This window comes from Triticum urartu, chromosome 5, assembly GCF_003073215.2.
Source record: "Triticum urartu cultivar G1812 chromosome 5, Tu2.1, whole genome shotgun sequence".
Taxonomy (NCBI): Eukaryota; Viridiplantae; Streptophyta; class Magnoliopsida; order Poales; family Poaceae; genus Triticum; species Triticum urartu.
In genome coordinates, this window is record NC_053026.1 from 588,327,636 (window position 1) to 588,344,380 (window position 16,745).

At 50.3% G+C, this 16,745-nt stretch overlaps 2 protein-coding genes across 2 annotated transcripts; both read right to left on the reverse strand.

The window, feature by feature from the left end:
• Positions 1-10,528: 10,528 nt before the first annotated feature.
• On the reverse strand, positions 10,529-12,511 carry LOC125507475. The gene has a single exon (XM_048672048.1). It carries the CDS (start codon positions 12,290-12,292, stop codon positions 10,529-10,531), a length of 1,764 nt encoding a protein of 587 aa, XP_048528005.1. The 5' UTR covers positions 12,293-12,511.
• Positions 12,512-14,328: 1,817 nt separating this feature from the next.
• LOC125506167 (uncharacterized PE-PGRS family protein PE_PGRS10-like) lies at positions 14,329-15,197 on the reverse strand. The gene has a single exon (XM_048671029.1). The coding sequence runs from the start codon at positions 15,123-15,125 to the stop codon at positions 14,658-14,660; it is 468 nt and encodes a 155-aa protein (XP_048526986.1). The 5' UTR covers positions 15,126-15,197; the 3' UTR covers positions 14,329-14,657.
• Positions 15,198-16,745: the final 1,548 nt, after the last annotated feature.

The window sequence follows — 16,745 nt, forward strand, 5'->3', positions numbered from 1 at the left end:
CGCACGCCTGGATTGTCGGGTGGTCGTTCCTACTTCTCTGGGTTTCATGTGGAGGAATGAGCATTGAAAACGGACTTAATGTTTGTCTCTGTATCTTCTGCTGACAAGGACGCAGAGAAGACATTCGACAGTTTCAATAGAATGCATATGATTTGGAGAGATAGAGTTTGAAATAGAGAGCACAGAGAGGTTAGGGTCCGATCACATTCACTTAGATCAAAAGATTCAACAAGAAGACATAGCTATAAGTGAATGCTGTAGAGGACAGAACACTAGTGTATATATATAATCAACATAGTGAAGATAATCATGAAAACATGTTGAGATTGAAACCAAACCAAATGTGAAGACATAGCAAGGTAACGCCATGAGTGAAACACTTCAAATAGAACATTTGGTGGTGGCGTTACCCACCGTATAGGAAGTATTAGACCCAGACACGGCGCACAATTATCGTGGCGCTCCGAAGTCAAATTCCACATTAATGTGTTCACACTTAGAATGTATGTCTTCATTGATTGAAGATATACTTTACTTCGTGTGTTGCACATCTAAGTCATCAATATGCATAAGTGTTAGGATGTGTGCCTGATCACAGGACATTTGAGGATTCCAAGATATTTAGCTCACACGTAACTTGCAAAATCTCTTTTCATTCAAGGGCTTGGTGAAGATATCTGCCAATTGCTCTTCAGTGTTGACGTGTATGATATCAATATCTTCCTTCACAACATGATCTCTGAGAAAGTGATGACGAATTTCAATGTGCTTTGTCTTCGAGTGCTGAACTGGGTTGTTGGCAATCTTGATGGCGCTTTCATTGTCGCAGTAGAGTGGCACTTGCTTCAGATGAATGCCATAGTCCTTGAGGGTTTGCTTCAACCACAGAAGCTAAGTGCAGCAAGATCCAGCAGCAATGTATTCAGATTCAGCAGTGGAGAGAGATACACCGTTCTGCTTCTTTGAAGACCAACATACAAGTGATCGTCCCAGAAAATGACATGTGCCTGATGTAGACTTGCGATCCACCTTGTCACCAGCATAATCAGCATCCGAGAATCCAACCAGATCAAACTCTGAGCCCTTTGGATACCATAATCCTAGAGTTGGGGTGTGAGCCAAATATCAAAGAATTCGCTTCACCGCTAAGTGATGCGACTCCTTTGGTGTCGCTTGAAATCAAGCACACATGCAAACACTAAGCATAATATCTGGCCTAGATGCACATAGATAAAGCAAAGAACCAATCATGGAGCGGTATACCTTTTGATCGAACTCTTTACCATTGTCGTCAGGACCCAGATGATGCTTGGCTGGCATTGGCGTCGTGAACCCTTTGCAGTCTTGCATACCGAACTTCTTAAGGCAATCTTTGAGATACTTCTCTTGAGATATGAAGATACTGTTGCGTTGCTGTCGTATTTGAAGACCGAGGAAAAACTTCAGCTCTCCCATCATGGACATCTCATATTGCTCTTGCATCATATATCCAAACTCTTCACTGTACTTCTGATTGGTGCAGCCGAAGACAATGTCATCCACATATATTTGGCACACAAACAGTTCACCATCATATGTCTTCGTGAAGAGAGTGGTGTCGAGGGAACCAGGTATGAAGCCTTTGCTCTTCAAGAAGTATTTGAGTGTGTCATACCAGGCCCGAGGGGCTTGTTTGAGGCCATACAGTGCCTTGTTGAGCTTGTATACCATATCAGGATGTTTTGGATCTTCAAAGCCAGGTGGTTGTGCAACATACACTTCTTCTTCAATCTTTCATTGAGAAAGGCGCTCTTCACATCCATTTGATAAAGAAGTATGTTGTGATGATTTGCATAGGCCAGCAGTATGCGTATGGCTTCAAGTCTAGCCACAGGAGCAAATGTTTCATCGAAGTCAATGCCTTCCACTTGAGTATATCCTTGAGCAACTAGACGAGCTTTGTTTCTGACAACTTGACCATGCTCATCTTGCTTGTTGCGGTATATCCATTTTGTGCCTATTATGTTGTGCTTCCGAGGATCAGGACGCTTAACCAGTTCCCATACATTATTCAGCTCAAACTGTAGAAGCTCTTCTTGCATAGCTTGAATTCATTCAGGTTCCATGAAGGCTTCTTCCACTTTCTTGGGTTCTGTTATTGAGACGAATGCGAAGTGCCCACAGAAATTTGCCAGCTGGGTTGCCCTTGATCGAGTGAGCGGACCAGGTGCATTGATGCTGTCAATTATTCTCTCAATCTGCACTTCATTGGCAACACGAGGATGTACAGGGCGAAGACTTTGCTCTTGCTGATCATTGTCGTTGTTGGAGGGATTGTCTTCAGGTTGAGCATTGTCTTCAGGTTGATCTGGTGCGGAGATGATGAGTTCCTCTTCAGGATGAGCTTCAGAAGGTATGATTTCTCCAGTTCCCATTAGCTTGATTGATTCACTGGATGGAACTTCATCTAGCACATTTGACAACTGTTCTCTTTGTGAACCGTTAGTCTCATCAAACCGCACATCCACGGTTTCAACCACTTTATAATGAAAGAGGTTGAAGACTCTGTAGGAGTGCGAATCCTTTCCATATCCAAGCATAAAACCCTCATGTTCTTTTGGGGCAAACTTTGAAGTGTGATGTGGGTCCTTGATCCAGCACCTCGCGCCAAATACTCTGAAGTAACTGACATTTGGCTTCTTGCCAGTGAGGAGCTCATACGATGTCTTGTTCAGAAGCTTGTGAAGATAAACACGATTGATTGTATGGCATGCAGTATCAATGGCTTCAGGCCAGAATTTTCTTGGGGTCTTGTATTCATCTAGCATTGTTCTGGCCATCTCAATGAGTGTTCTGTTCTTGCGTTCGACGACGCCATTCTGCTGTGGCGTGTATGGGGCCGAGAATTATGTGTGATGCCCAAGGTATCAAGATATGTATCAAGGCCAGTGTTCTTGAATTCAGTGCCATTGTCACTTCTGATGTGCTTTATCTTGGCGCCATAGTTGTCCATTGCTCGATTGGAGAAGCGTCTGAAGACATCCTGCACTTCAGTCTTGTAAAGGATTATATGCACCCAAGTGTATCTAGAATAATCATCAACAATGACGAAGCAATAGAGACAAGCAGTAGTAGTAAGAGTTGAGTAATGAGTGGGACCGAAAAGATCCATGTGAAGCAGCTCGAAGGGTCGAGTCGTAGTCATGATTGTCTTCGAGGGATGCTGGGCCCTCGTCATCTTTCCTGCTTCATAGGCACTGCATAAGTGATCTTTCTTGAACTTGACGCCCTCGATGCCTATGACATGCTTCTTCTTTGCAAGGGTGTGGAGGTTCCTTATGCCAGCATGCCCAAGCCTCCGATGCCAGAGCCAGCATTCTGAAGCTTTTGCTAGAAGACATACGACAAGCTGTGGTCCTGCTGAGAAATCTACCACATACAAATCATCTTTCCAATACCCTTCAAACACTAGAGACTTGTCAGATTCCATTAGAACAAGGCAGCGATATTTTCCAAATATTACGATCATGTTCAAATCGCAAAGCATTGGGACAGACATTAAGTTGAAGCCAAGGGATTCAACAAGCATGACTTTGTCCATGTGTTGATCCTTTGAGATTGCAACTCTACCTAGACCCAATACCTTACTTTTACCAGTATCAGCAAATGTGATGTGGCTCTTGTCGGATGGACGTAAGGTTGAGTCCATAAGAAGGCTTCTTTTGCCAGTCATGTGATTTGTACACCCACTATCAATAATCCATTCTGAAGACGCTGGTGTCGTACCCTACAGTGTAGTTAGGGGGATAGGCTTCACGAAGAGAATTGTGAAGCAAAAACATTTGACGAACCAGTGGGTTATGAAAGCTTAGATCCAGATTAGGACTAATAGGGAGAGTAGCATGCGATTCAGGAACGAAGTACATAGTAATGCCATTCGGGCATTTGATCTTGCGCCCTACAAGATGTTTAAGGTCCCCAGCAATAGCGTTAGACGATTTTGGTTTTCTGCTGGAGACCTTTCCCTGCAAAAGAGAGTTAAGCTTTCTTAGCCACCCACATCTTCAAGGGTGGCTTAGAAGCAATGAGTCTAAGTGCAGCATCTGAGAATTTTGCCTTTGGAGCCCTAGCAAACAGTCTTGCAGGCGGACAATAATACTCATAAGAATAAGCAGAATAGTTCTTGGTCTTATGAACATGGCAGTTCGATGAACAACACTCATATTCATAGGCCTGAGTATGGTTTCCCTGCAAAACATTTGCGTTAGTGCGACTAAGATGAGTCCTCTGTCTGTATGAAGCCTTTGGGCCGTATGAAGCCTGTGGTCTGGGGTTAGTCTTCTTCATCTGTGGTGTCATGACGACATTCACAGGAAGATTTTCCAAACACCTTTTGGGCACCCAGATCTTCTTCATAGGCGGTCCATACCTGCAGTTAGTACCAATGTACCTGGCAAACACTTCACCATTCTGATTCTTAAACAGTTTATAGTTTGCATCAAAGGATTCATCAATGATAATGGGGTTAGCACAAGTGAAGCCAGATAGATTGGATGGATCTGCTGAAGGTTCCTTTGCAGCAACCCATGTGGTTTTGGGGTACTGCTCAGGTTTCCAGTAAGAGCCATCAGCATTCATTTTCCTTATGAACCCAACACCCTCTTTCCTTGGGGTTCGGCTCAGAATCTGCTTTTTGAGGACATCACATAGTGTCTGATGCCCTTTAAGACTTTTGTACATCCCTGTTTCAAGCAATGTCTTCAACCTAGCATTCTCATCAGCAATAGCAGTGGTATCCTCGGCAGAGGGGTTAGTTACCACATCAGCAGTTGAAGATATTGCAACAGTAGCAGCAGTAGAACATTCAGCAACAGAAGTAGCATTATCACGCTCAATGCATTTAAGACATGGTGGTTCAAATCCTTCCTGAGCGGAACTGATCTGTTCGGCGCGAAGTGACTCGTTTTCCTTTTGAAGATCTTCATGAGCCGCTCTCAATTTCTCAAGATCTTACTTCCTTTGAAGATAATCATAGGAAAGCTTTTCATGAGTTGTTGAGAGCGTTTCATGACGACTTTCAAGTTCCTCATACTTAACGTGAAGATTTTTTATGTCTTCAATTAAGGATTCAGATCAAGTCATTTCAGCGCCCAACAGATCATCGCTTTTGTCTAACAGTTTTTGAATATGTTCCATGGCTTTCTGTTGTTCAGTTGCAATTTTAGCCAGTGTTTTGTAGCTGGGTCTTGAATCACAATCAGAGTCATCGTCACTAGATGTTTGATAGTGAGTAGTGCGTGTGTTTACCTTGGCACCGCGTGCCATGAAGCAGTAGGTAGGAGCAGAGTCGTCCTTGTCATTTGCATCGGCGTCGGTGGTGAAGTCATTGTCTTCAGTGTTGAAGATGGACTTGGCAACGTATGCTGTAGCTAGACTTGCAACACCAGAATCGGACTCCTCCTCAGACTCCACCTCCGCCTCCTCAGACGCGGACTCCTCCTCTGAATCCATTTCCTTGCCAACAAACGCACGTGCCTTGCCAGATGAGCTCTTCTTGTGTGATGAAGACTTTGAGGAAGACTTGGAAGAAGACTTTGAGTATTTCTTCTTCTTCTTGTCATCAGAGTCATATTCCTTGCTCTTCTTCTTCTTTCTGTTCTCATTGTCCCACTGCGGACACTCAGAGATGAAGTGGCCAGTTTTCTTGCACTTGTGACATGTTTTCTTCTTGTAGTCATGAGCAGAAACTTCATCATTCCTTGAGCTTGATTGTGAAGACTTTCTGAAGCCTTTCTTCTTGGTGAATCTTTGGAACTTCTTTACAAGCATAGCAAGTTCCTTTCCAATGTCTTCAGGATCGTCAGAACTGCTGTCAGATTCTTCTTCAGATGAGGAGACAGCTTTTGCCTTCAGGGCACGAGTTCGCCCATAGTTTGGACCGTAGATATCTCTTTTCTCAGAAAGCTGAAACTCATGTGTGTTGAGCCTGTCAAGTATGTCCGACGGATTGAGTGTCTTGAAATCAGGTCGTTCTTAAATCATCAGGGCTAGGGTGTCAAACGAACTGTCAAGTGATCTCAGTAGTGTCTTGACGACTTCATGCTTGGTGATCTCAGTGGCGCCGAGGGCTTGAAGCTCATTTGTGATGTCAGTGAGTCGGTAAAATGTGAGCTGGACATTCTCATTGTTATTACGCTTGAAGCAGTTGAAGAGGTTGCGAAGAACGCTGATTCTCTGATCTCTCTGGGTTGAGACGCCTTCGTTGACCTTGGAAAGCCAGTCCCAGACCAGCTTAGATGTTTCTAAAGCGCTCACACGGCCATACTGTCCTTTGGTCAGATGACCACAGATAATGTTCTTGGCAGTAGAGTCCAGTTGAACGAACTTCTTGACATCAGCAGCAGTGACACCTTCTCCAGCCTTGGGAACGCCGTTCTTGACGACATACCATAGGTCGACGTCAATGGCTTCAAGATGCATGCGCATCTTATTCTTCCAGTAGGGATATTCAGTTCCATCGAAGACGGGGCACGCAGCGGAGACTTTAATTATCCCTGCAGTCGACATAGCTAAAACTCCAGGTGGTTAAACCGAATCACACAGAACAAGGGAGCACCTTGCTCTGATACCAATTGAAAGTGCGTTATATCGACTAGAGGGGGGGTGAATAGGCGATTTTTATGAAAGTCTTCAAAACATGGAAGTTTCGAAGACAAACGATAGAAATAAACCTATTATCATGCAGCGGAAGTTAGACTACACTAGATAAACCATAGTCATGTATTCAATGAAGTGAAAGGACAATGACTAATGGTAGCTAGGTAGTAAGGATCAGGCAGGAAGATATTAAGAAGTCAAACGGATCACACAGTCACTCAGTGAAGACAAAAGATAAAGCAAACATACAATGACTTCACACAGAGTAACAGTAAATAAAGAGAAGGGAAGGATGAAACCAGTGACTCGTTGAAGACAAAGATTTGTTGGACCAGTTCCATTTGCTGTGACAACTGTACGTCTAGTTAGGGCGGCTAGGTATTTAAACCAAAGGACACACAGTCCCGGACACCCAGTCCTGAACACGCAGCTCAGGACACCCAGTCCTCACCGTATCCCCCTTAAGCTAAGGTCACACAGACCTCGCCCAATCACTCTGGTAAGTCTTCAAGGTAGACTCCCAAACCTTCACAGACTTCGTTCACCGGCAATCCACAATGTCTCTTGGATGCTCAGAACGCGACGCCTAACCGGCTGGAGGATGCACAGTCCTCAAGTGTAATAAGTCTTCAGATCACTCAGACAAGAAGACTTAAGTGATGCCTAATTATCTTTGGCTCTGGGTGGTTAGGGCTTTATCCTTGCAAGGAATTCTCTCTCAAAGGCTTCGAGGTGGGTTGCTCTCAAACGACAAAAGCCGTACTCTGAATCTGAGCAGTCAACCGTTTATGGTTGTAGGGGGTGGGCTATTTATAGCCACTAGGCAACCCGACCTGATTTGTCCGAAATGACCCTGGGTCACTAAGGAACTGACACGTGTTCCAACGGTCAGATTTTAAACTCACACGGCAACTTTACTTGGGCTACAAGCAAAGCTGACTTGTCCGACTCTGGACAAGATTTGCTCTCATAGTCTTCACTCGAAGACATAGGTTTTTGTTTAAGCATCACTTCAGTCATTCTGACTGGTTCTCTTGGACCCCACTTAACAGTACGGTGGTTCCTACGACTCAACAAGAAGAAACAGAACTACGAAAGATCTAAGTCTTCGAGATCCATAGGCTTCATGCGATGTCTTCTCTTGTCATAGTCTTCAATGTGAATATCTTCATATACCACCTTTGACATCAATGTCTTCATACATTTTTAGGGGTCATCTCTGGTAGGAAAACCGAATCAATGAGGGACTTCTACCTGTGTTATCCTGCAATTCTCACAAACACATTAGTCCCTCAACTAGGTTTGTCGTCAATACTCCAAAACCAACTAGGGGTGGCACTAGATGCACTTACAGAGCGGCGCTTGTCCGCCGAGTCCTTCATTTGCTGGCGCGCGCGCAGCAAGTGTTGTCGAATGAGCGCTACCATTTGCGCCCTGTCTTGGAGCCAGTCCGCCAGGTCCGGTGACGCACACGCCACAGGGTCAATGATGCCGAAGTGTCTTGGCGCATGTCCGTAGAGGACCTCGAAGGGAGTAGTGCCCGGCGCGGAGTGCGGCGAGGTGTTGTACCAGAATTCTGCGAGAGGCAGCCAGGTGTACCACTTGGTTGGCGTAGCATTGACGAAACAACGCAGGAAGGTCTCCATGCATTGATTCACGCGCTCCGTCTGCCCGTCCGTCTGCGGGTGTCGTGCGGTACTCATGCGCAGCTTGGTATGAGTTAACCGGAATAGCTCCTTCCACAAGACGCTAGTGAAGATCGGGTCGCGATCCGATACGATCGACTCCGGCAGCCCATGCAATTTGTAGATGTTAGCCACGAAAGCTTGAGCAACTTGGAAGGCTGTGAATGGATGTGACATGGCGACGAAATGGGCGTACCGTGAAAATTTGTCGACGACCACGAGAATGGAGTTGTATCCTGATGACCAAGGCAACCCATCAACGAAATCCAATGACACCATCTGCCAAGCTTGAGTGGGAACCGGTAGTGGCTCGAGGAGACCTGGGTACCGAACGCGCTCAGGCTTCGCTTGTTTGCAGGTCTGGCATGCGTCCACAAAGATCTTGATGTGGTGCTTGAGTCCCGGCCATGTAAACAGTCGCCGCACTCTGCGGTACGTGGCGTTGAAACCCGAGTGACCACCGATCGCTCCGGTGTGGAGGGCCTCGAGAATCTTCTTCTGTAACGCCACATTGTCGCCCAACCAAACCCGACCGTGCTGCTTGATAACCCCCTGGCTGAGTTGAAAACCATCCTGCTTTCCTGGCACTGTGGCCAGCCGAGCGAGCAAACGTTGCGCTGCCGGATCTTCAGCATAGCCTTTTTGCACATCCTCCAGCCAGGCCGGTACTGCTGATGTAATGGTGGCGAGGTCCCCCTGCGGAACAGGCGGTCGGCGCGATAAGGCATCAGCGGCACGGTTATCCACTCCTTTTTTGTAGATGATGTGATAGCGGAGCCCGAGCAGCTTGGCCATGATCTTCTGCTGCCATGGTGTCGCTAGTCGCTGGTCCTCCAAGTGAATGAGACCGCGCTGGTCTGTGTGTACTATGAATTCGTCATTCTGGAGATACACACGCTACTGGTCTACCGCCAAGAGAATGGCCAGGCCTTCCTTTTCATAGGTGGAGAGCATGCGATTGCGCGGTCCCAATGCGCGACTGAGGAACCAATTGGGTGCTTCTCTTGTGAGAGAACTGCACCAATTCCTTGGTCACAAGCATCAGTTTCCAGCTCAAATGTTTTAGTGAAATCCGGCAGGGCGAGTACCGGGGCTGTGACCAGAGCCTGTTGGAGTTCTCTGAATGATGCCTCTTCGAGTTGAGTCCACCTGAACACCACATTCTTCTTCAAGAGATCTGTGAGGGGGCGACCGATGATTGCAAAACCTCGGACGAACCTCCGATAATAGCCCGCAAGGCCCAAGAAACCGCGCACCTCTTTCACACAAGTGGGTACTGGCCAAGTCTGAACCGCGCTGATGTTTCTGTTATCCGTCCGCACACCTTCCCCGCTGATTTCAGGTCCCAGATATAAGAGCCTGGGGCAAGCAAAGAAGCATTTGCTTCGCTTGAGCTTGAACTGATGCTCCTGGAGGCGCTGGAACACTTGGCGCAGTAGGGTCACATGTGTCTTCTTGTCTTTGCTGTGCACTAAGATATCATCGATGAACACGAGGACTCCATGGCGCAGTAAGGGTGACAGTACCATGTGCATCCCACCCTGAAAAGTAGCTGGTCCTCCCGTCAAGCCGTATGACAGCACCTTGAACTCGAAATGCCCATGATGTGTTTTGAAGGCTGTTTTGTGGGCATCTTCCGGTTTCATGCGAATCTGATGACAGCCAGAGCGCAAGTCGAGAGTGGTGAACCAGCATGACCCTGCCAGCTCGTCGAGAAGTTCTTCAATCACTGGTAAGGGAAACCTATTTTTGATTGTGTTTGCGTTGAGGTGCCGGTAATCAATGCAGAATCGCCAAGTCAAGTCTTTCTTCTACACCAATAGGACCGGTGACGCAAACGGACTGGAGCTTGGCTGAATTATCCCTTGAGCTAACATCTCAGTGACTTGCCGTTCCACCTCATCTTTTTGGGCCGGGCTGTGCCGATAGGGTCGTATGTTGACTGGTCGAGCTCCCGGCACCAAAGGAATGGAATGATCAAACGAGCGTTGTGGTGGCAGCCCTTTGGGTTCCTCGAACAGTGCGGCATACTGTTTCAAGAGTTCAGCCACTTCCGGAGGAATTGGAGGATCATTCGTGTCTTCTGCCACCGTACACAGTTTGACCACTCTGGCCACCGCTGTCTGTTGCAGTAATTCGTGTAGTTCCGCTCCCGAGATCATCTGACACTGAGTGATATCTGCTCGAGCCCCATAGAGTTGCACTTCTCATCCATCATGCTGAAACGCCATGGTCTTCTCCAGCCAGTGTACCTTCATTGGGCTATGGTCAGCCAGCCAGTCAATCCCAAGAATTACATCATAACTTCCCAACGGAAGAACTCTGAGATTGGTGGTGAACTCGACCCCCTGCGAATTCCACTTGCACGCTGGGATCTCTTGGTCAGACTGCAGAATACTGCCATTTGCCACCCGCACCGAGAGAGCACGATGAGCGGGCTTAACTCCTTGGAGATGAGTGGCCAGAGCAGCGCTCACGAAACTGTGGGATGAACCGGAATCCACCAGCATGAGGACCTCTTTGCCTTGCACCCAGCCATGTAAGCGCATGGTTGTTGGCGCTTCCGCACCGTCTACTGCTGCCTGCGAGAGCACGCAACAGTCAGCTTCACTTGGTGTGGACTCTGTGGATGGTGTTGGTTGTGCTGGCCCTTGCAACATCTCGATCAGCTCTTCCACTATATGAAGTTGCACTGTTGGCGCGCAACGATGTTCGCGGCTCCAGCGCTCGCCGCAAGTGAAACAAAGCCCTTTGGCGCGACGGTAGGCCCGAAGGGTGGCCAGCTTGTCGTCGTTCGGTGGAGTACGAGTCGTCTCCGGTGGGCGTGACTCTGATGCAGTACCCCCTTGCCGAGCGATTGCTGATGGTGGTGGGGGTAAGGGCAGGGCCATACGAGGGATTGCCCGGCCCCCTTGAGAGCTTGGCGGCAGCGCGGGGTGGCGCCTCTCGTCCCGCCGAAGAGCCTCCACGACTTCTTCCTGCAAACACGCGAGATCCACAGCAGTATCCAATGTTTGGGGTTGATGTAAAACAACTGCAACACGTATATCACGTTGCAATCCATCCATGAATTGGGTGACAAAAAATGCAGGATCCCAAGAGCTATGATGAGCTAATAGGTTATGCATCAACTGAGTGAATTGCTCTGCGTATTTGGTGACAGTGCCTGTTTGTCGCAAGCGATTGAACTGGCGCAACAAATTCTGAAACTCTTCCCTACCAAACTGTGCACAAATAACAGATGCAAACTCCCCCCACTCCTGGTAATGCAAATGAGCTTGCGACGACTGCAACCATGACAGTGCGTTGTCGGTGAAATACATTTCCGCACAACTAACCCATGTGTCCGCACTCAAGGTGCACACCCAAAAGTATGCCTCACATTTGAGACGCCAGGCACGCGGATTGGATCCATCGAACAATGGAAAATCAAACCGCGGTGGTGGTGGCAATCTAAAGTACCCACGATCCCCAGCAAATGACTGCTCGCCATGGTGATAGAAGTCGGACGTACCAGTGGCCGGAGGTAATCGCGGGGTGCGGATCTCCCCTGACGATTTCCCCCGAAGATCAGTGAAAACGCCGTGGCCATCGGGCCCGTGACTGGTGTCACCACGATCTGAGATGTCGACGGCGCGCAGATGAGGTGCGTCGGCCGTCGGTGGTGGCAATCGGGGCCGCGATCCATCCGCGATGAGAGGGAGGAGCGGCGGAAGCTCGCTGAGCCGCGGAAGAGGAGGTGGTGGAGCAGTCGCCGTGGCCCTGTCCACCGGCGGTGGGAGCGTGGCCTTGTCGATCTGAGTCCGCAAGTGACCCACCTCCGATCGGATCTCCTCCACAGACTGCTCGATCTGGGGCCGCCATCCTTGCAGCTCGTGGACCACGGGGTGGATGTCCTCGATCTTGGTTGTGAGGGCCGCAATTGCCGCGGTCAGATCCGCGATCGCCTTGGTGTGCTCCTCCATCGTCATAGCCTTGCCCCTTCTTGTCTGGATGATGGATGGAAATCTCCCCGCCAGATTGGGAAGGGTGGAGAAAAAAATTGGCTGGATCTGGTGGCTCTGATTACCAATTGTTAAGGTCCCGCTATCACTTCACTCGAATTCATCAAGAGATACAGGATTTTGAGTAGCAGAATCAGGGTTCTAGAGGAAGGAAATGGGGATAAGAGGAGGAGCCGCCGCCGTCCAGTGTCTAGTTTCTCCACACCCCGCACCCAGGGAGAAGGCGCAGTACTTAACCCTTCCTGCCGGTGTTCCATTCTGGACCTGTATAGCGTTTGTTGGGCTGGGCCTGGCGACGCGGTCGTTCCAGCCCAGTCGCCTTGGTCGTGGCGGTGTCATCCTGGTCTTCTGCTGTTGGGGCCTGAGGGCCATGGGCCGTAACAGAAGACGCCGGCGCCGTTGTTGCCCAAGCCCCCGCCGTAGCGGCCGCCCACGGCCGGCATGCCCGGAAGGTCCCCCATGCTCCCACGCCGGCACGCCCACGAACAGGTTCTTCCTGCGCCCTCTCCTCCTGCACCGGCGCCGCTCTCTGAGGCAGCAGCGGCCGGAAGCGAGGCCTCCCCCGCGACGCCAGCTGCATCAGGCACGGTCCTGGCAGCTGCAACGGCGTGTGCCACCAGCGCGAGGCAGAGAAGGACAAGAAAGGCTGCAGTGCGAGAGCACTTCCTGGCCATGGCGCCGCTCTCTAGCTAGCCAAAGCCAACTGCATATATCAGTTCTACTCGCTCTCTTGTGTTGTGCGCGTGAGATCGTTGCTATCGGTGCACTTACGGTGTAGTAGAGTGACTCGTTTTTTTTTCTTTTTGTGTTTTCTTTTATTGCAAAATCAGTGTTTACAAGAGTAGAAAAGCACAGGCAAGTCCTTGAAGTATTCTTCTGCATCCCGTGGCGCTGTGCCATGAGCAACGCTTGTTGCCGACTCCGGGCTTTCTGCCTTAATGAAGCAACCTTGTTGAAACCCACAAGCTTGTAGGAGCAATGACAATGAAGTCGTTGATGTAGACCAGATGACACCGACGATCGCGACAACAAATTTCATACTATTCCCGACCGACAGTCACTCGCTATTCAGGTGCTTTCCCAACAAACAAGAAGTTTTCTCAAGCCACGGGCGGTCGGCAATACTGACTTTTCCCAACACATGTCCCCAAGAAGAGCGACACGGGGGTTGGGGGGGGGGGGGGGGGGGGGGGGGGGGGAGGATATCCGTCTCTCCAGAGCACCTTGCGGCGCCACCTGGGGCAACTCGGGTTTTCGGTAGCTGTACGCTTAGCTCATCCGGTTGTGGCCTGACTACGAGATATGCGCGGTTCCAATCGGGGTAATGACACGCCAGGAGGTCCTGCTGGACTAGTTTTATCTGAGGCGAAGGGGTTGTACACCGGACTCCTACGATGCTTCGGGCTATCCCTAATCCCTATGTTGAGGTTTTCAATGTAGGCATTGTGATAATTTTATAATTGGACGAGTTGGAGCACCCCTGCTATTTACTGGCACACAAAATCCCTTTACTCCAGCAGGCCTGTAGTAGAGCAACGCGGCTCAGAGCCAGCAGCGTGAATGTTCCTTTTTTTTCTATGAAGGTTTTTCCTTAGGGTTGATTTTTTTTCTTCTGAATATAAAACATGAATGGCAGGCTCGTATGAATGTTGTTTCTTTCGGAACAGAAAACGTGAATGGTAACCCGCAAAGAAAATATATTAATGCTGAGATCAACACGAGTACATTGAAGCCAACTGGATCTCATTCCATAAAGTCCACATACAGGAGGGCAGTTTTTATTATGGTGACTAATTTCAAACTTTGAATTGCTAGAATGAACAGAAACAGGTTCGCTTTCTTCCTTCGGTTTACATATTTTCTATCTTCAGTTAACCCGAGTGTCTTTCCAGATGTTAACACGTAAAGAAAATGCACGCGCCCCACAGGAAATGAACTCGAGTGTGGAACAACGCGCGAGCACCGACTTAGAACATACAAGGAGAATCAAAGATGAGATACCATTAGCTAGCTCTTCTATGACGATAGATAGTTACTCCTAGATACAACTTCACACGACCAATCAAACACAAACACAACCATCACAAACACTGACTTTTAGCTACGGACAAACTCCAACGTCTCCCACTGTACTCCTCCAGCAGCTCGCACACACACCTGGAGACTAAGTACTACTGCGCATATATGTTGCGCCATTCATTTGGAAATACCTAGCTACACGCAGCTACGCAGGCAAAGCTAGCGCGATCCACCATAGACCACTGCCGAGGATGGTCACGTACATGTATGCATGGCCCAGAGTGCCCTAGCTAGCTCGGCCACAACGGTGTACTCAAGGCGTGACACCGCCGGTGCCTCCGCCGCCGTACACGCCTCCGAGCCCGCCAAACGGGGCACCGCCCCCGCGGAAGCCTCCGAAGGGGATACCGCCGGCACCCCTGACGCTGCGCAGGAGACTGACACTCCGCACGCCACCCAAGACGCCGCCGAGCGGGCCCGTGATACCGGTGGAGACGCCGGCTCCGTTGTTGCCGAAGCCCCCGCCGTAGCCACCGCCGACGGCCGGGAGGCCCGGCAGGTTCCCCATGCCTCCCATGCCCACGAACAGGTTCTTCGCGTCCGCTGCGCCCACTCCTCCTGCACCGGCTCCGCTCTCTGTGGCGGCCGGAAGCGAGGCCTGCGCCGCGACGCCAGCTGCAGCAGGCACGGTCCTGGCAGCTGCCACACCGTGTGCCGCCAGCGCGAGGCAGAGCAGGGCAAGGGAGGCTGCAGTGCGAGAGCACTTCCTGTTCCTGGTCATGGCTCCACTCTCTATAGCTAGCCAACTACAAATTTCAGTTTTACTCGCTCTGTCTTGTGCTGTGCGCGTGAGATCGTTGCTATCGGTGCACTTGCGGTGTAGTGGAGCTAGCTGTTTTAATAGGCGGAGGAGAAGTCGAGGAGTAGGACGGAGAGACCGGGGCAGGTGGCGAGGGTGTAACGTGGGGTGCAGTGAATGTTTGGTCAGGAATTGGGAGGATGGGTAAATTTCGGTGGAGGGAGAGATAGGCGAGGCGACGAAACGGGGCGGTGAGAGCATGGTTAATAGAAGCGCCGGCTACTGGCTGTATACGAGCTCCATGGCAGCAGTAGCCTTCATAAAAGAAATCTCGTGCAATAAGACTGGCTCTATACGAGCTGATGGATAGTTAAAGTAATCAATGTTTGCATGCATGCAAAACGCTATTCATTGGACAGTGGGACGCTGGGAATAGAAAACGGCAGCGCTAGCGCTTGCTTCGGGCTGCAAGCAGGCGGAAGTTTCTCGCGTCTTGTGTTGTAGCCGGGCGCTTGACGAAGCGCTCGCTACCTTCTCTCTCCTGTCTTAACTCTCCTCCAGCTCAGAATATTGCTGATGTGACATCCCTTATAGCCTGCTTAGTAGGACTATTGTACTTGCTCTGATAGGTGAGTGAATATGTTGCCCGTGTTTTCTATTTATTTTTTGAGCGAATGCCTGTGTTTTGTAAAGGCCGACCTTTTAATTTCTGGAGTTGAGCGCCTTAAAGCTCAGTTTTGGAAAAGGCCCAAGACCACGATCCGTTGAAGCTGTCCACAAAAGAGAAAAAGACACCCCGGACCCCGCGTCCTTCCCGCAGGGGCGACTCGGTTGGCGCCAACCCTAGCCGCCGCCGGGCCCCTCCCCTTCCCCTCTACCTCGTCGCTACCGGAGGGGGTCGCCGGCAAGCTGCGCGGCCGCCGAGGAAGGTGGCGGCGAGGATCTGCCTGCTCCGTCGCGCGCGGGGGGCTCTGGAGCCGAGGCGGCGGCCTCGGGTGGTGGCGCGACGCCGTTCTCAGCCAGCGGCGGCCGCGGGTGCTGGCCGGCTGCCTTGGCCGCTCGGGCGGCAAGGTGGCGGCGGGTGGAGGCTGCTGGACGCCGGGCTGCGGGGGCCCCGTCCGGATCCGACGCCTTCGCCTCCAACGCTTAGATCCCCTTTCAGATCCGGTCTTCAGTTGTCCCTGGCTGATGGCGTCGTGTTTGAAGCTGGGGCTGGGGGCGGTGTAGTGCCCGAAGAAATCCAGGCCGACTCAGCCGGCCACGACGGCGGCGACGCCCGCAGGCGCCGTCCCCTTCATGTAGGCGCCGTTTTGGTACTTCCCTCCCCCTTTTGCCTTTCTCCGCTGCTCGTTTCCGGGCGAAAGCCAAAATCCATCTGGATTGGGCGGCAGCGACGCCCGTGGCGCCGTCTCCTTCATGAAGGTGCCGCCTTTGGTGAGTTTTGGGGCGATGGCGAGTCTGCTCCGTTGGTAGGCGTTCGGCGGCTACGTGGTTGGAGGCTGCGTTTAGGCTTCCTCCATTGCAGCTTTGTTATCCACAGTCTCGCGCCGTGCATTTGCTTCTCCTCGTGTGCAGTTCCTCTCAGTGCCAAGGTTCTCCTTG